Source organism: Bemisia tabaci, chromosome 8, assembly GCF_918797505.1.
Source record: "Bemisia tabaci chromosome 8, PGI_BMITA_v3".
Lineage (NCBI taxonomy): Eukaryota > Metazoa > Arthropoda > Insecta > Hemiptera > Aleyrodidae > Bemisia > Bemisia tabaci.
The window spans coordinates 44,435,240-44,455,820 of record NC_092800.1 but is presented as its reverse complement, the minus strand read 5'-3'; the positions used below and the strand labels follow the sequence as shown (position 1 = coordinate 44,455,820).

Below are 20,581 nucleotides of genomic sequence, written 5' to 3'. Positions count from 1 at the left end.
GTAATGCTCTACATCTCCACCTTTATCTAAAAAGCAAAACAATTTTGTTTGTCTACCAAAAGTTATTACCTTTAAAGGAAACCGATAGTGTAAGTTTTTTACCGTACTGTAGTATTTTCAAAGCTAAAAAGAAGTTGGACGATTTTAAAATAAGCACTATGATCGCGGGTTGGTTCCCTTCTGTTAAATGCACTCCATTCGTTGCACAAACTGGTTTTGGGTGTACTTTTTGTTCACAGTAAAGTTCATGATTACCTCTGGTTTAATCAAATTGAAGCTATTTAGCTGTAGTAATACCAAGTTTACCTCTGAAGCTATTTTGATCTTAAAGAGGCATACATCAAGACACTGTCAAACAAATTGAGTAAAATCTACCGCAAGACTAATTTTGAAATAAAAAAAGGATGGATCATTTATACATCGGTTTGTTTCTTGCAGAAATTTGAAACCCTCTTCGATAAAATTATCCAAAAAGGAGTCGGTACCATATCCTCCTTCGACTGATTGGTAAATTGAGCATTCAACTTAAAGCACGCATGAACTTTTTCACTGAACAAATCTTCCCTCAACATAATTTTTCAAAAAGTAAGCCGATACCAAATCCTACTCCAACAGATTTATAAATTAGGAATCTAACTTGAAGCACATGTGCGTGAATTCAATTGAACGCGCAGTAACAAGTATAGGGTGTAGGCGTGTGTGATGAAAGTATGAGAGTTTCTACCCCCTTAGTCAATCACCTAATTCATGCGCAGATTTAGGCGAGGATAGGGGGATGCATGGGAAGTTCAAACACTGAAAAGAGAAGTTCTAAGAGGGTGTTAACGTCCTCTCCAATAACCTCGTTAGCAGGATTAAACCCTCGCATAAACGACCCAAAAAGGTGTGAATGGTGCTCCACCGGGGAACCACAGGACAGGTTTACAAGTAGCGCCGCGGATCTAAAACCATCGCAACTTCGTGTGAAGCATGAGGAACACTTCAAAAGTTTCAAAAACCGAATTATAAGTGAGAAATTATCGTCTACCATACGAAATTCCAAAGTCTCTCTCTCATCATTGAACAATTACCTACGCAAAGAGAACACTAAATCACTGCTGTTACGCTGTATATTTTGACGTATTTTTCTATTTTTATTTTTTTTGCTTAACCATTTGTCTTAAAAGGAAGAACGTCATATTGGCCTTTGGATACTGCCAAAATTCGTGGAATAAAATGGGAATTTTTAGAAAACGTTGCAAATATTGTTTCCTAATTTTTTCAGACAATATTACTCGCAATTTTATCGTAAATATTTGCAAATTTGAAGAAAAAAGTTAAGGTATATCAAAGAAACTTGGTAACGTCTGAATATTCTTACGACGTTTTTTCTTAGTGAGGCAGTAGTATTCGACAAATCTTTAAATTCATAAGAGGGAAAAAAGTCACATGCTGGCCTGCCAATTTTACTTTTTTTCCGTCATATATTTTCACTTTGCATCGGTAAAATGAGAGGTTGTGGTACACTTAAAAACATGACAATGTTTTTTTTTTAAATTTTTGTCAGGCAGCCTCTGCGCCAGATTAAGTTGCCTTGTGCTACATCGCGAATAACACGCGAAGGATTCAATTATTACTGCGCACCGATAGTCCATGTTGCATACCAAAAAAATTTAAGGCGAACCGAGTGTCCCAACTCAACCAGTCTCAAACTCAGCGGGAAAATAGTGGGTTCACCGGCAACAATTAGGATGATTCCCTTTAACCCTCCTTTAACTCAAAAACCGGGCCTTTTAGACGCGCGTTTCATCTGCAAATAGGGAAGTTGTGTAGCAATCAAAACGCAATTACTTGAAACAACCAGTGCCCTACGGCGAGGAGGTGAAATTGTGATGTATACTTCAGCGCCAATCACTACTCCAAGCATGCATCAGCACTGTTGCGAATTTTATAAAAAAAATCACAATTTTTACATCAATGGTTAGGAGTGTTACCGGCTATTTGGCAAGAGAGCTGAGCCGAAGTATGTATTAGGATAATTGCGTCAGGCGGAAGTAATTACTGCACTACACCGGCGCTAACACGCACGCCGCGTGTCACCGGATAGTGCAAAAACCTGGCCTATTTTACATAAAATAGTCGGGGAAAACTGCCTAATTTGGCACCCTCCGCGGTTGCAACATCGCATAGAACTTCTCCCAATTTCCAGCGAATTGTTCAATTGCACCCGTTTATTCTGACAACTGCCAATTTTGTTTAATTATGGGGGATTTGGACATGAACTCATGCACTCGCATCAAATACTAAGAAAATAAATCGTTATAGGCTAAGTTACTAAACTTCGGTTAACAGAACCTAAAAAGTTTGATTTCAGTGAGAATCGAAGTATAGTATATCTTTAAACGTAATTTAGTGCACGGTGTAGGTTTGTTTTCACCTTTCTCGAGGCAAATCGTAAAGCCAGTGGCTGTTTTAAAAATGCTGGCTTTGGAGATGCATTTCAAAATTTATGATATAACCTAAACTAAAAAAAAAAGCTCTATTGTATGAACTGAACGTCCTGTGTTCAATATCGTCCCAAACATCCGGTTAGTCAAATTGAACCTTCACAAAGTGTAACGGAACTTGTAAAGTAAGGATGGTGGTACGGTAATAGATGAAAGAAGTTCAGTCGCATGAACCGAACGTTTCGTTACACACTTTGGAAGTTCAGTTTGACCACCTGAATGGTTAGGATGAAATAGAGGACGGAAATTTTGATTCATACAACCGGAATTTTTTCAGCAATAAGCGAATTGTGAAACTTGGAGTGCACTAGATATATCTTAGACGATTCTGATGCGATAAACGTGATTTTCTTTGGATCTCACTAAACAGTCTACTCGATAGACGCAGTATCACATAATGTGCGAAATGCCTACCCCAAGAGTCCTTTTGCCTTGGCCCGATTTGGCAGCGTTAAGTGAGTCAGCGGGCCGATTGTTGAAACTGATAGACAAAGCAATAGACAAAGATGACATAGGGGGTATAAAGCAATTCTATTGGTTGAAATGGGTGGTTCTCATCGACTAAGGGGGAAAATGATAGACTAACTGTCGGGTTTCTCGTGGGTTGCCGTTAGTTAGTCTATTACCTACCTCCTATGTCCATTGCCACCACCCGCTTCCACCAATAGGATCCCTCCAAATCCCTTTTATCGTCTTTGTCTATAGCTTTGTCTATCAGTTTCAATAATCGGCCTGCAGGTGTTGGTAGTAGTTAAGGACGACATGCTAACTTTCCACTATACTGCCGTCCTCAGGAAAAACGACGTATGAACCTCCAGACGTTGCCAAGTTTCCTTTGATAAAACGCAAATTTTCTGGTAAACTTATGAACAGTTTCCTTCTAACTTTTCAGATAATTTGGTTCGCAATTTAATCTGAAGTTCCTGAAAATTTCAAGGAAAAATATTCATAATTGAATCGGCGAGAATGAAAACACACCAACTCGGTAACTCGAAAATGCTCACTTTTCACTATGGGCAGACAATTTTCATAAAGGTCATTGAAGTTACCGTATCTAGAGTCCCTTTATACTGAGAGTCAAGACAATTCGGCTCATGGATGTCACAAACGGGAATAAAGATTACAGAAATTGAACGTTTTTCGTAATCTTTGATCGGCCCATTCTCAAATGCCTTTCTCCGTTCCTCCTCTCATTCCGTTTGTTCCTTGCCGAACCCGTAATTCCCTGGTCCATTCCAGATTATAATCTTTGCAATTGGTGAAAATGTAATCTTTATTCCCGTTTGTGACACTGTGGAGGCCTAAAATACGGGAACCAATCAGAAATGGATTCAAATTGTCTTGACTCTCAGTATAAAGGGACTCTAACCGTATCTGTTCCGACTTGGACATTTAAAGTGTCCTTAAGTACTTGCCTTTAGGCACCAACAATATTTTTCCTAGACTACCTTCTTAACCTACGATGCAGTTTTTTGTGCGCCTTGATTCTTTTCATTTTTTCGAGTTGGTGTGTTTTCGTTCTCACTGATTCAATTTTCATCGAAAATAAACATTTTACTGAAGGGAATTCGGCAACTCTCGCATGTTCATACGGCGTTCTTGCTTAGCACGGCAGCATATGCGAGGGTAGGAAACCGATAAACATGACAGGTCAAGTAGCCGACTGGACTGGGCTAGCTTTTGACTAATAAGAGGCGGATAATTTATGGATTTCTTCCGGGCGCTTTCATAAAATGAAGTGGCTGACTTTCAATGGTGTTGTTCATACGGAGCAATATTACTGACACTTCAGTTGAAGAAAAAATGAATAGGGACACAACTCTCTTATCCCTGTTTAAACCTCATAGATTCCACCATCCCTTCTCGTTTTTCCACCGCTGTTTCACCTTCCGATTGCTAATACACCGAAATTCTTTTATACATCCACATTATTTTTATACAATTGCCCTTATAAGAAAAAAATTGCAAAAAAATCAGCTCTTTAACCACTCTCAGATTATGCTATAAAAAAAGTGCTCGTAAATGATAGCCCCCTGTGTGTTAACCTTAAAGACAACGGAGGATAAACAGTTCAACCAATGCCAGCTCCCACCCTGACAAGTATTCTAACTAATATAAAAATCTGTGAATTCTACTAAAACTAGGATCATATGGATTGATTCGAACAACCATCAATTCAGAATTAAATAGAAAGTTAGAATGGATTGTCATATCTTTCAGCATATGGACAGCGTTTACTATAACGATGATTTGTTTAATCATGTATTTGTATTATCATGTTATAATAATTCTTAATACAATAATTATAGAAATTTCAAATTTTAAGTAAAATATTATCAAATTTCATCTGTAGAAAGTTGGTATTAATAACACTAATATTATAAACATAGATTTATTATAAATTTTAGGTTGATTAATTTTATTAAAAATAAAAATAATTCAAATTGATAAATCAAAAGTTCAAAATGACAGTAAAATGACGCATCGTATCTGAATGACCTATATTCGTAAAACTAGTGTCAATTTCCCCAGGAAAGGACTCTTGCTTTTAAAAGTACCCATTTAAGCGAGTTTAAAATGCATTCTGATTAAGATTCTTGGGATCGAAGTGCTTAGACTAGTTGGCCACACAGACATAACCCCCTCATTCCCGATTGCAGAGCACTTGATATTTTATTGTTGCTTTGAGTGAGAGGGCGAATCTCATTGGGCAAAGACGAGGGTCCTTTCGAAGCGTGGCCCATGGGGTCGTTACAGGGTCCCGCCGAATCCGAAGGAGACGAGGGCCGGGTTTTCACGGGCCGTCGATCCTGAGCACCGCGGAAAAACATCAAACTGACGATAAAGAGCCCGAGGACCGCCAACTATAATTTAATCGAAATTATTTTTATTCGGGCTTTTATTGTTACCTCGTGTTTGATGCGCTCCCCCCCCCCCCCCCCCCCGCCTACGAAGAATGGCGCACCTTCCCTCGTCGCACGGTGGGCAACAAAGGAGAGAGCCGGGGGAAAAAAATGAGTCGGAGAAAAAGCAGAAGAAGAGGATAAGGAAATAATGATGATATCAGGACTGCCGTGCTAAGAAAAAACGCCGTGTAAGCCTTAAGCGTTGCTAAGATTCATTTGATAAATCGCGAATTTTTGAGAATATTTATTCACAGTTTTCTTTCGATTTTTCAGAGAACTTTGTTCGTAATGTGATCCAAATAGTGGGAAAATTTTAAGGAAAAATAATGATAACTTTCCTCAAAAATAAACGTTTTATCGAAGGAAATTTGGCAACTCTCGAGTGTTCATACGGCGTTCTTCCTAAGCACGGCAGAGAAGCATTAGTTTATTTTTAAGCGATGTGCCGGCAACTGTGCCCATTGGTATCCCTCTGCAATGAGGTTAAAAGGGTTGTTTTTCATAGGACAGAGGAAAACTAGGAAGAATGGGGGAAGAGAAGACGAAGAATATCGGTAACATTTTTGTACTGATAACTCCTAACAGACGTTCTCTCCTTTGGGCGGGATGTAAATGATCGATTATGGATATTTCCCCCCATGAAGCTATGATAAAAATTCGATTATTACGGTGTTCGGTATGTTTGAATGGCAGATCAAGTGTTATATCACCAAGCACGCCGCACTACAGGTATCGAAGTCTTTAGCGATGCTTGGCTTGGTGATTGATTTGGACAGCCGATCGGAGTGCTTCGTCCACAGTGCGGGGGAGCCCGAATCCCGCCTTTATTCATCACCTTGCCTGCACGTGTTCCTGCGTAATGAAGCCTCTTTTATTGACACTGCGTAAAGGCGGTCGTTAAAGTCCGTTTACGACGCGCGCGCCCGCGATACCCACTTTTCGACGAAATTAACTTATCTCCGCGCCAGACCCTGTCCCGATTCTCATTTCCACGATTAAGAACGTGGCAGCGAAACCGATCTTTATGAATTTAACCGGACACGGACGCTTCATACCGCCACGCTGAGGAAAAACAACCTATAACCTCTATGGCACCACAAGGAGCTGGGCTTCATCGATGCAAAGTGGGGCAGCCCCTTGAATTTTGGGCTCTTTGATGCCAAGGGAGCAGCCCCATGGGGTTTCTAGAATATCAGGTGGGGCAGCTCAAGGGGGATTGGGCTTCTTGGATGCCAGGGGGGGGGGGGGCGTACCCCGGGGGTTGGGCTCCTGGGCTGCCAAGTGGGGCAGCCCCGGGGGGTTGGGTTACTTGTATGTCAGGGGGGCAGCCCCCGAGAGGTTGGGCTCCTTGGCCGCCAGGAGGGGCAGCCCCTGGGGGTTGGGTTCCTTGGCTGCCAAGTGGGGCAACCCCTGGGGGTTGGGCTCCTTGGATGCCAGGAAGGCACCTTCGAAGGTTTTGGTCCTTAAAAAGCACGCATAACATTGCTGAAATTCGTACCTTGTTACCTCAGTCAATGATTTGCCTTCAATTCGCCGGCTATGCAAAATGAGTGTCGTTACGCACGAATAGTGGTATCAGAATTTCGCATTGAAATTACGCAGTGTGTTGAAGGCGCTCTTCTGTTTCCTATCGGAATGGCCCTGCGCGATGATGTTGACCAAAAATGACTGGATTTCGGAGTCTTCAATCGAGTTGTATCTTTGTTAAATATCCAATGAACATTATTTTGCACTCTAAGATTCTATTTTGTATGTGAGTCTTACTTCAAAAAAGAGAGTCCAATTGACCGGTTCAATGATCAGGGCGATTGCAACGAACACCTTCATAATCGATTCATTACCATGGCTTCAAATGCGGATAATTCGACAATCGATCATTCACACTACTGATTCATTCTCCGTAACGTGTTACAGTCAACCCTTTAGCGTTAAAACATTCGCGGGTGCCATCTTTGCTCAAGCCGCTCAAATTAATTTAGCGACAGGTGATCTGAAATAAGGTGCTTTAAGGAAAATGCAATAAAGCGAAGTTTTCGAAAATAAAAATGGGATATTGATGATAAAGTAACTAAAACTAAGTAGCACAAGTTGCTATGTAAATTGCAATTATAAATGGGGGAAAAAGTCTGTCGGGTGGATATCCCATATAATTGTGGTACTACCCGAATTTGTAGGATAATATGGACATCTTTAATCGATTGTGGTGATACCGCAGCGTGTTTACCATGCGTCTCTTAAAATAGCAAAAACTACATTTTTCCGCCGTGTTTGGCAAGACAACCTAATCCAATCGAGTCCAACTAGGAAAACATGAGTTCATTCTAACCAATAAGACACGGTTTTGCGACTAGGTGTGATATCGTTAAGTTAAAATATCACGTAAGGAAATTAATGCAAGACAGTTTTTTGCCATGGAGCTCTCATATCTTAAAGGAATGGAGGGATTCTTGGACTACTGTCGCTAAAAATATAGGTAGTAAACGAGCTTTTAATTATGATGTATCGATCACTGGAACCTATATTAAAGAGTGCGGAGAAATTCTACAAAGTAAATTGCATTGAGACCGCTAAGAGGATGCGCCAAGTGGCGTTTGAGTATCGCGTTGAGTGAGCGTTGTAAAAGCGGCAAAAGCGGATGTCACACGATCAGAATACACACCCTAAATTTGCTCGAGAATGTACTCAGGGTAGGTTTCAATGGACCACTAGACAAGGTACGAATTTCAGCATTCTGATACATGTTTCTCAATCAAAATTTCACGTAGAACACGATACGCACAACGAAAATTACCAAAATCAACTCCTGACGAAGATATTTAATGATTCTTGACGCGTGAATTCAAACCACCCGCTCATGAAAACTCAATGCTCTACGTGATTCACATCGCGCGCTAAATGTTTATCATGACAGTCTCTGCGATGTAAAAATCTTCAACTTCAATCTTGACACTTTGGCTCAGCTATAGCAAATTACCAATAGTTTGAACAACACATGGTGGAAAATGAACATTGCTTGATTGAGAAGCTTGCTGAAACCGTTGTAGTGCGCGATTTGACTCACGTAGAGCTTTGAGTTTCTTGTGAGCGGGCAGTTCAAATTCCTCGTAATCAGTGCGAAATAAAAACGTTAATATCTTCGTTAGAAATTGATTTCGGTAATTTTCATAATGTGAATCGTGTTCTACGTGAAATTCTGGTTAAGAAACATGTATCAGATTGCTTAAATTCGTACCTTGTCTAGTGGTCCATTCAAAACCATTTTTACAAGATTCGCTCATCGCCCATAACAAACCCTCGCCGAAAGTTTTGCCAGAGCCAACTCATGATTAAATTAGAGTCCAAAATCGAACTTAGAGCCCACCCACGAACTGCGAAAAATAAAACCAATTTTGCATATGAAACAAAATAATAATTAAATAGGGTACTCCCCCGGGTGGAGCGCGCCTTTGCCCTACCCCTGAATTTTAAAGGTCTAATTATTTTCTGGGAAAACACGTCACTCCTCTAACATAAAGGAATATTTTAATTTCCACGTGAGCCCTGAAAAGCATTAAGTCATACGAGAAATAGGGCTCAACTCAAAATGAAGTTGTTCTCTTGCGTCATACTCACTGTTTTAATTTCAGCAGTTCGGTTATTTTAATACGTTTGCCCGGAACGAAAACATTCATTCCAACTCGAAACCGTAGTTTGAATTTCATATGGACATTTTCATGCTAAAAGGAACTATGAGCATAGGGTTTTCGTGCGACATAGTTCCTTTTAGGATAAATACATCCATATTAAGCTTCTCAAATCGGTTGAGTTAAAGTGGAACATCCTCTAGGGCATTTGTTACATAGTAATGTGATTGTCTCTCTATCTTTCTATATGAACCGGACCCGATAAAAAAGGACGCAAATTTTGATTCCGATTGCGAACGTACGCTTCTCTCTCGTCCGCTTGTACAAATATGCACTGAGCGGGGAAAAAATAAAAATTATTATTGTTGGGCACCTGGCGGTGCACTTTCGCCAATGTTTCTCATTATCAAAACACCTCTAATGTTAAATGGACGAATTTCTGTTGAGCGGAACTATAGATAAGTAGGAAATATAGGGTGTACTCTAAAAAGCTGGGTAAGAAACAATGTAAACGTGGGCGTAATTCTTTTTGGAGAAATGGGAAAGCGGTTTTTCACATTCTGTCAAACGGAGGTATGTGCCAAATGAATGCGGCGCTGTTGAGCCATGGGCATGTGACCAGAGCGTTGTGGATAGGGCTCATGAGTTAAAGACTCCTAGAACTGCGGTTTCGTCGCCGCTGACCGCTGACGTCATTGGCGCTTTGTAATTCCCATTCATTCTAACGGCCCTCGATTAACGAGCACACCATCTCTTTCCCACCTAGCTCTGGTTCCGTTTGGCAGAAATACGTCCAAATTTAGGTAGATTTGTCAGAATTCTTTCAGAAATCGCTTTAGTATATATCAAATTCATGACGCATAAATGTGATGAACTACCTCGTTCCCAAAAAGAGCAGTGGAGACCAAAAATAAAGTTTTTAGAAAGTAACATACTGCTCTTCAATGGAGAGATTTTGTCATAAAAGTTTCCTATTTTTCGTCAAACGGTCAATGAGCTTTCAAAAAATTACTTTTAAAGTCGCAGGACTACATGAAAGTTAGCGCATGAGGAGCGGCTGTGCTGGGTGCCGTGACAAAAATGTACTACGGCGCAGAGATACAACTATTCGTGCTTGATGGATGTCCGTGTTGCATCTGCTATATTGAAGGGGCTAGGCGTGATCTCACAAAGCGCCATGCGACGTTTCAAAATTTCTGCCGCCATTTTATTTTTTTACAGAAAAATTGCTCAACGAAGTTTTTCGAAATTGTTTTGTGCTGCCGATAAATTCAGTGACATTTTCAAACATATCCAACCAACAATCTCTCCGTAAAAAAATAAAATGGCGGCTGCAATTTTGAAACATCGCATGGCGTTCGTGATACTTTCGCCAGAGGGTGACGATTTGGCAACTGGCGCATTAGCTCCTAAAACGGCGAATGGCGGCGAGGGGGAAGATGGGGTCGACACATTTCTTCAGGCTCCATCGAGCAATCTGTTCGCGGATGGTGGTTTTCAATTTCCATTTTTGAGTGGCGTCGCGCCCTGCCGCCCTGCGTCGCTGGAGACTTACATCACATTAGGAACTCCCGTTGTTAATTAATTTGAGTGACGCGAAGAACACGGGTTCTTTGCCCCGGCCCCCCGCCCCCCCACTCCGGCTTTGAGACGTCTCTTTCGCCCCGCATTCCCCATGATCTCCCAGGTCCCTGCCGACTCCCATTCCTTCCCTGTTGCAACATCGCCAGGGTCTCTCGGGCCGAACTTCTAAGGAGCTTTTGCACCGGGATGCAACATCTGACGATAGGCTGGAACTGCACCGCCGCACAGTGGATCGAGTCAATATGAGAGGTGGGACAAAATTTGGAAACTTTAAACGCCAATAACTCCGAGTATACAAATTTTGAGGTTCCAAAATTGATTTCATGGGTTTTTTCGTGAAATTTTCTTCAAGAAGCACCTCCTAAAAGTTTAAATTTGTGAAATAAACGCCAAACTTTTAGTCAAAAACTTCATGTCCGACCTGTCCGATTGACACGATCCACTGTGCGGCGTGCTGTCAGTGCGAAGCACGAAGCGGCAAATTCTGCCATTTTGAATTTTTGAATTTTAAAAATTTAAGTTGAGATTCAAGTTCCTCGTTAAGAAATACCCCCTGACACAATGACGGTAACAGTCAAGTTTCATACGTTAGTGCGCCTTCAATTACATTTGATACCGTGCAATACTTTCGTGGTAGAATAGTTGCATTGGCACCTACAAACCTAACGGTGATACTTCACGCATTGCGCAATGCATGAAGTATCCCTGTTAGGTTTGTAGGCGCCAATGAGCCTCTCGCGCTGGTAGCACGCCGCTTCTGGTATGCGAGAATCGTGGCACTCATATCGACGTTCCGAATCGCCGGGTCGCTGATTGTGAGGGTTAAGCCTCTGCTCCATAGGTAGCGCGCGAAGTGAAATCGGCCGCGACGTAGATTCGTGCACCCGGATATTTGCAACGGATGCAAAAGACGCAAATCGCCTCATATGTACTGCACTGCAGCAGTAATACCGAAGACAGCAGTAACGCCTAAATATTCGACATAGAGGTTTCTTTAAAATTCGTCTGATTCAGTTGTAACAGCAAAAACCATCTGTAAAAAATGAGGGTCGTATTAATTGTTGTTTCTGGAACAGTTTCTCGCCTAAGAAAGGCCCCTACGACTTACATTGTAAACAAGGAGGAAGTAAAGAGATCCTTAAGATAGCTCCAAAGAAAAGGACAATGTTTGCAAATCTTAAGTAAAATTTAGGAAAGAAACCCTAAAAATGGATCCTCACGTGAGATTACAATGATTTGCCATTGCAAAAAAGTACAAAATATAGAGGGAAAATTATCTGGTTTTTATGAACTTATGTTAGGTAGGAACCTACCTTAAATTCTACAGTAGTCGCAATGTACAAATATTTTCTTTAACCTCGTTTTCAATTAGACAAAATCATATTATTTTGCGAAAGCGCAGGGTTTGCTGCTGTTTAAAGCAAATTAATACCTTTTTTTTTAATTCTAGTGTAATTCTATAGTTAATACGTCCGATTGCCTCTACTCATTCATTGCCTCCAGGTCAACCGACTCAATCAACGAGTTATTTGACTTTATTAATCTTCAACTCGGGGACTACTGCATCGTTGGAAACTGAAATTTCAAAATGCTCGAATAAATTTCACAAAATTTGAAATTTCTTAATCTTAATGGGAATTTTAAATTAAATCTTCGGAAGTCCAGAATAAGTTTCAGATAGCCTTCCTGATTATACGGCAGTATGATGGTATTCTACTGGGGTACTATGCTCTAAGAGGAGTTCAAAGGGTAATTTGAGAGAGAAATTTAGCCCAATCCTTACCTCTACACCAAATGAAAACATTTGCAACGTTCGAATGTTTTAGGCTTGGGGTGAAAAATGACAAAATTGAGAATCACTGTTTCTAGGTGTTTCTTGGCCTCCTGAATGCATCCTCAAAAGTTTCAGAAAATTTCATGAAATTTCGTGAAATTTCAATCGAATAAATTTCATCAAATTTCGTAAAAGTTCACGCGAGTGAATTTCATAAAATTTCGTAAAATTTCAAGCGAATGCATTTCATGAAATTTCGCGAAATTTCACGCGAACAAATTTCATGAAGTCCATCACTGGAGACTAGGCTCCTGACCGCTTAGCGCGGTTCAAACCCTCCAACGCTTCTCGCCTCATGCGTTATGCGTTACTCTGGTGAATTTACATGAAAGAGTAGGAGTGCAGGGTATTATTATGTGTAACTTGGCAGGCATATTAAAACACATTGCTCCCAATGGCGCAAATCTCGTCGTGCGCTGCCTATGGAAGCGTGCCTTAAACTGGGTGCAACCCCGCTGTGTGCAAATTCAGACGACGGAGATTGGAAAGAAGATGCAACTTGGACCAAGGCACAGCGAGAGCGAGAGGGATAGTCTACGCGGACGGGGAAAATTAACTGATGCTCAGAGCGGAGAGTACGGAGAGGCCAATAAGGAAAGTAATTCACGCGACAAAAGGGTGAAATTGAACAATAACCTTTTGAGAGGGCGCAGCCGGCTCCAGCTCGCTCAGACGCGAGGGAACCGGACCCAGTCATTTAGCTCGCCAAATGAACTTGTAGGTGTGAGCACCCGTCCCTCCGAAAAACGCCGTATGAGCTTCAGGATGTTGCGAAATTTGCTCGGATAAAATATTAATTTTTATATAAACTTAAAGAATATAGGTTGAAATTTTCACGGACAGTATATAAAATTGCGGCTTTTGGCTGATGGAATGTACGACAGTTCACCGCGGGCATTTCACCGCGCGACAATTCACCGCGGACATTTCACCGCCGCGACTTTTCTCCGCCACGACTTTTCACCGCCACGATTTTTCACCGCTCCACGACTTTTAAGGGGATTCCGCACATTTCTCTTGATAGACGACATTTTCGGCAACTCATTAGAGCAAGAAGTAGGAAAATCAGCTAAAGCTGTGCTGACGACACTGTGGGTAGACTCCCTTGTGACCTTTGAGTCTTCCTTGAGTTGTGACATGAATTTCTTGGCACGTATTTTTGCTGGATCCGGTGGATGGTTGTGAGTACCGACTGTCTGTAAAAATTCCATTTTCCTGGTGTGAAGCCTGCCGCGACACCTTTTACTCCAGTTTTCGACGCACTTCCATATTTCGGACTGAGAAAGTTTTTTCTCAGTGCTGTATAAATACCCTTTATAAACAACTTGCTGCTTTCCTTTAGAGCTATTAACAAATTCCATAATTGCACCAAAACTTAAACACCTATTCAAAAATTAAAATTTCATCAATAATTAAAATTCACCATACTAATCAAATCAATTGTTGAAACGAACGACGAGAACAAGTTCTGTAAAACAACGCACTACACACATTTCAGTCCGACAGTTAATATCGGACTGCGATGAGTTTCGTATCACGAGAGGTCATTTTGCAACCCTTTCGCATCTCTTGGGTTTTCCCTAAGACCGCTCAGGTAGACAAGGGTCATCCACCTTTGTTTACTCCCTTTCCCATTCTCCTTTCTGCACTGCCTGGCATTGTGGCGGTGAAATAAAGTGGCGGTGTAAGGTCGGAGCGGTGTGAGGTCGCGCGGTGTGAGGTCGCGCGGTGAAATGTCCGCGGTGAACTGTCGCGCGGTGAAATGTCCGCGGTGAACTGTCGCGAAACGTGGCTGATGCTATACAAACTAGTCTGATCTACATTGATTTTTGAATAAATATGTATGGTTGGGTTGGTAGATACGTTTACTTAAAGGTGTTTTCATCATTTGGGTCATTAACACCTTAGAGGAGAGATCAAAATAGTGTAATGCAGAATTTAAAAATTTTAAAAAGTATGGGTCATTAACACCTTAGAGGTAAAGTAGAGATCAAAATAGTGTAGTATAGCATTTAAAAGATTTAACACTGAAAAAACAGTCCGGCCAAGGAAGCCGTACTTACGGGCTATATAGAGATACCGTCCGTGTTCCGGGCTCAGAGGCCGAAAGTTCCGGGCGTAGCACCCGGAGCACTTCGACTGCTCCAAGTGCTACGCTCGGAACTTTCGGCCTCTGAGCCCGGAACACGGACGGTATCTCTATATAGCCCGTAAGTACGGCTTCCACGGTCGGAGTGTTTTTTTCAGTGAAAAAGTAGGGGTCACGAAAGGGTAGTACACAAAATTAAAAGATAAAACAAGGAAAGAATACGTTAAATTTGGATATTAATTCTTTCGAAAAAGAGCGGGATTTCACGAAAAAACTTTGAAAGTATATGGTATTGAGATCAGAAAGCTGAGAGAAAATGTTGGATCTTAATTGATGGTAGGTAGGGCAAGTTATCGGTAATCTATGTTGCATGTATTGTGCAACTCGACGGCGTAAGTCCGCAATCACATATCTCGTTTGCGGTGTCTGAAAATCTCTGCCCCTAGGTTATTTTTGTTTAAAGGAGAACACATTGACATCATTCCTTGAAGTTTTACAGAATTTTTTTCGCACAGAAGAGAAAAATCACGGCATTTTTAAAGAATTGCCGTTGAGTAGATTTCCGTTTAAAAAATTATGTGTGATAGGAAGTCTACAACGTCGCCAACCGACTTATGTGATTGCCGACTTACGCCGTCGAAGTGTTACATGAAACACAAAATGTCATTTGGAGAAATAAAGGGATCTAAATCGCAAGATTTTTGGGGAAACCTCCGATTGATTGATATTTTTTTCTAGGGCCAAAGCGCAAAAATTAAAGTTTTGAGAAAAACGGGGGAAACATAACATTTGCCGTGCGCTCGATCTTTTTATCCCTCTTCAATGGGTATTCTTCGGAAACGTAGTCTATTTTTGGACTCGAAAGAATGTCATAGTTTTTCCTGTTTTTCTGAAGACTTGGAATTTGACGCTCATGCAGGTACTTAAGTTCAATTGCGTTCGTTTTCAATGTCGAGGGCTGCCAGCAAAGAGCACTTCAGAGTTCACTATTCAACATGAAATAGCATGACGGAAAGAACATTAAGTGCGTATCCAGCATCAATAGTAAATCAATTCATCCTCAACTATCTTTGGGTCTATGAGTCGGGTTATTACTTGTTGCGTGAAGTGTTCGATAAGAAGACATGAGAGCAATTCGATGTCGTACGACAGATGACGTATACCCCGAGCGAACAAAACGTAAATATTGATTGAAAAAACAAAATTAGGTGCAGCAAATCTTACGGTTATCGCATCTATGAGAACTGCGAAAACACTTGATTACAAATGGCACTTAGTGTTAACGCATGATCGCACTGATTCAGTTCAACCTGTGCTTTGGTAGAGGTCTTGTCAACTGAGAAACTATTGAAAAGTGAACAAGGAGGTGATACCACACACAAAGGTAAAAAAAAGTCCTCTTCTTGAATTTGTCAAATAATCTTGTTTGAATTTTGAAAAAAGTTTTAAAAAAAATGATTTGTTAGAGATGATTATGATTAAATTATTTATTGATGCTTCATTATTTTAAAATTGTGTGGCACAAAATGTTAATCTTTCACCGATAAGAGACTTACAAATGATTCGACGCATAGTTTTAATCCTTCATTTAGACACTAATTATATGCAGTGGTATCGAAGTTTCCGCTTTTTTCGTTTCAGAAATTATAATCTTAAAAGTCCCAACAGGACCGCGTTTACACTGAAAAAAAAAGTTCGGTACACACAACCGAATTATTCGGTCTGTGCAACCGAATTGTTCGGTTTGAGCGACCGAACCATAATAAAATCTTACAGTTCGGTTCAGTGGACCGAACAGTTTGGCTGAGCAGACCGAATAATTCGGTCGTGTGTACCGAACAAAATCGTGGTTCCATATTTACCGAACTTTTTTTTTCAGTGTAACAGAAAATAACCAAAGCCATATCAGCTATTGCCAAATTTACCTCGGCAGTGAATTTGTTTTACAAGAGAAAGTTTGTATGGATTCCTTTGAAAAGTTTAAGGAATTTCTTCTTACTATGCAGGAAATTCACTGCAATTTGCGCAAAAATCCGCAGAACAGTTTTCATGTGAAAAATTAATCTGCCCAAATTAATTTTGCAATAGCTGATGTGGCTTGCTTCCTTTCCGCTGAACGCGGTCTAACTAATTGGGATCTGCCAGTGGTAGATGTACACCTAAAGAAGAGTCTCCTGATAAATCCGAATGGATTCATATTAAATACACCTCAAAATAAATACCTACTTTTGAGAACAGATCCTCTTATTTCAAACAATATACCTTTTACTCCAGGGAGGGTTCTGCCAATTTAAATTTTTTTCCAGTTGATTCAGCGCAAATTTCAGTCGCGGTATATTCAACATAAATTTATTTGTTTGGGTGACATTATGCGGGGATCAAAACCTGTCTTAAAACAATAAATAAATGACAGGTACGTTTGATGATAACGGCCATTTTTCTACGATTAGGAGAATTTGTCTTTTTTCCGAGGTTTGGCCATTCTAGAATTGGCTTTTTCATTGAAGAAATGAGCCGCGGTAAGCAGAAAAGAACAAAGCCACATCAGCCATACACAAATTTAACTGGGAATTTAACTTTTTTCCATGAAAACGGTTGTGCGGATTTTGGTGAAATTTCTGCAGCAATGCAGCAAATGCACTGAAATTACGAGGAAGTTCCTTAAAATTTTCAAAAGGATCCGCAAAAACGTTATCTCGTTGTAAATTAAATTGCACGATTTTTGACGATAGCTGATGTGGCTTGATTCCATTATGCTGAATACGGCGTGAGTGATAGTAGTTGTCTGTTTTGTATATTTTTATGATTTTCCTTGGAATTGCAGATGACGCTCAAAATCGTGCTAATGACTGCACTCACGATTGCGATGGTCAACATGGCGGGCTTACATGCACTTGCATTTCATCCCGATTTCCGTCATGGCGAAGTTGAAAACTTGAAGACAAAGTTCATGAACGATGATGACGATTCTATGGCGAAGGCATTCGAGTACTCGGAATGGAATTCGAACGTCGGGGACAAGGATGGCAGTTCGGAATATATCCTAAACACAATGAACGACGCACAAGGCGAAACTGGCGGCAACCTTCACGCTGACGGTGTGGAATCCATGGACCTCATCCGACGTTTGAACGGCCAGAAGTATCCACCAGCCCCAACGCGTCCACTTCGTCCAACACCAACACCACCAAAACCACCAACATCACCAAAACCACCAACATCACCAAAACCACCAACATCACCAAAACCACCAACATCACCACACCACCAACGCGACCAACGCAACCATCACAACCAACGCAACCAACACAACCAACACAACCAACACAACCAACACAACCAATACAACCAACACGGCCAACACGCCCACCACGCCCAACGCGACCAACGCGCCCAACACGACCAACGCGCCCAACGCGCCCAACGCGCCCAACGACCCCACCGCCCCCAACATCTCCTCCATCCCCGACATCTCCTCCATCCCCGACATCTCCACCATCCCCGACATCTCCACCATCCCCAACATCTCCACCATCCCCGACATCTCCACCATCCCCGACATCTCCACCATCCCCGACATCTCCACCATCCCCGACATCTCCACCATCCCCTACATCTCCATCACCTCCATCCCCCTCAACCCTTATCATCCCATTTAACTTCCCCAACCCATAAATGGACCTCAGTATTCACGTCACCTACCAGCCCTTGATGATTTCATCAGGCTACTCCTATAACCCACGGCCTGACCCATTTCCAAATCCATTAGCTTTCACTACACTTTGCCTTCTATGGTTACCTGCAATTCGTACATGCAAGATTAGAAGTCCTCTGAACAATGCAAATGTATCCGATTTCATTTGAGTTTCTAATTTTCTGATTGTTAAACGAGTGTAGCGAAGAAGAGATGGAAAATAAAAATTAAAAGCGATTGGATTGGATTTATTTAAACAATTTGACCAAGTTTTCAAAAATGTTTTAAAAACAGACAAACTGCATTGCCGTGATAATAACATAGAACTGCACTGCATTATGGTAAATAATATTTTGAGTGATGTTAGAGGATGAACAATCTCATTGCCACAGCTGTATTCTTGGTTCACAATCAGCCTCAGTGGTGTAGTGGTCAAGGCGGTTCGCTGCCAATACTGAGGTCCGGGTTTAGTCCCTGGAGGTGACTGATATTTAAGGATACTCAAAATTCAGTCATCGTGACCGTGGATAGTAATGTCACTCCTACACCCTGACCCTTTGAGGTAACAGGGGGAGGGACACAGTCACCCAGTAAATAATCAGTCTGCACTGTTCGTCTGGATTGTGAAAAAATCATTGATCACTCGTAATCGAAATTCAGCTGCCATGACGATTATGAAATACGTAAGACTGTCACAAGTGTTAGTTTTAGATTAATTTTGTGCGGACTGATAAAACTAGTTGATTCCATTTTATACTGCATAAAATTGTGATGAAATGCACAGACCTAATCAGAATTAACCTAGCTACTTCAGGCGTTATCAAATTTCTTCATGTTTCATGTTTCAAATTTTTTCAAGAAAACCACGCGACATTCTGCCTTGAGATTTTGGAATTTTATTCTCTAAAATATTCGGGAAATTCGCGGAAATTTTCAAGACAGCATGTTGCTTGATTTTAACAAAAGCAATAAGAAAAAACGGAGATTAGGCAACATGAATTTCGGATAAATTGATTCTGGTTAAGTTTCATCCGACTGGTGAACTTTGAAAAAAGGGGGAAGGTACAAAGCGGCAACGCAACTGAAACGAGGGAATGTTTCTCGGAATCAATTGAAATTTTATTTTTCACGTTTAAGCTTTTTTCACGAGTCACCAAGATACTCAGCGGGCCGGGCTGTGCAAGGGGTTCGGAGGGGGGGGGGGGATAGGGAGCAACTTCAGAGGCTAGAACGTGAGCAGAAATAAACAGGGCCAGCGGAGGTTAAAAATTTCATAAAACTGAGTGTCAGACCGTTACACTCGAAGGAAACGAAACGAAACGAGACCTCGAAACTTTCCGGATCAGCGTCTCGACCTACGACCGGGCAGCAACCTACTTCCTTTTTTAGCTTCAACATATGACTGTCAAACTGCAAAAACGCGTATCTTGGTTTGTAACCCTACAAAATTTTCTTTCACCATTTATCATCGAAAATGAAAAATACTCGATATTATTTATTGGATATATCCTTGACTGTTCTGTCTGTGTGAAAGAACCTCTTGTGAGAAAAAATCAAGCAATCACGTTGTTTCATACTTCTGCGATGAAAGCCAATGGGGCAGATCTTTTGAAATACCACAGATGACATATGTTTTTTTACAGTTCCACCATGTATATACAGCTACAATACTGAAAAGTAATGAATGTCAGTTGCAACTAACTTAATTTTCCTCCAATTTATTCGTAATACTGCCAAACATAATTACGAAGGGCTTTTATCTACTACTAGGGACTTTGAAAAAAATATTGAAATAGTCATAGCCAAAGCGATTGACAAAGAAGACGAAAGGAAAATCGAGCGAATCCGATCGGAGGAAGCGCGTGGTTGCAACGGTCGAGGAATGTGAAGCAATAGATAAACTCACGGCAACCCACGAGAGACCCCATAGTGAGTCCATCATTTTCGTCTTCGTCTATAATATTCCAACCAGTTTCAATCAATAGGATCCCTCCATTTTATCTTTGTCTTCTTTGTCTACACTTTTGTATGCATAATCTGAATAATCATGCCCATAGGAGAGGTGGAGTATTATTTTGACCAGCCGAGGATGAAACGCCTTCATCTCTGACTGATACCGTTCAACACTCACAAGTTAGAATAGTCGTATCCACACATTCATCAGTTAAACTCTCAGAAATCGTTGGAGTAGTCGAGAATTGGACGGATTCAATCAGAATCAGCTGATTTTCGGGTGTGTTATGTGATGTCAATGAGTACTAATCCTTGAGGTGATTCGTCAAGCTCAAGTGACGTGGTCGAACTGGCATGCGATATATAGCATCGACTAGGTAAAAAATGTCGGCAGATTTTTGAATTTTTAGCA

The 20,581-nt window shown here is 41.1% G+C and overlaps 2 protein-coding genes across 3 annotated transcripts in view; one reads left to right on the top strand and one right to left on the bottom strand.

Annotated features, from left to right (window-relative positions):
• The window catches only part of side-IV (sidestep IV), a 648,417-nt gene that overhangs the window by 58,332 nt on the left and 569,504 nt on the right, over positions 1–20,581 (bottom strand). The window lies entirely within an intron of this gene.
• Positions 15,750–18,453, top strand: LOC109040654 (uncharacterized). The gene is made up of 2 exons (XM_019056645.2): positions 15,750–15,906; positions 17,347–18,453. The coding sequence occupies exon 2, from the start codon at positions 17,347–17,349 to the stop codon at positions 18,232–18,234; it is 888 nt and encodes a 295-aa protein (XP_018912190.2). The 5' UTR covers positions 15,750–15,906; the 3' UTR covers positions 18,235–18,453.

Bases quoted from the DNA above. Each gene is read 5' to 3' on its own strand.
- LOC109040654 (XM_019056645.2), top strand. From the start codon at position 17,347: ATGACGCTCAAAATCGTGCTAATGACTGCACTCACGATTGCGATGGTC.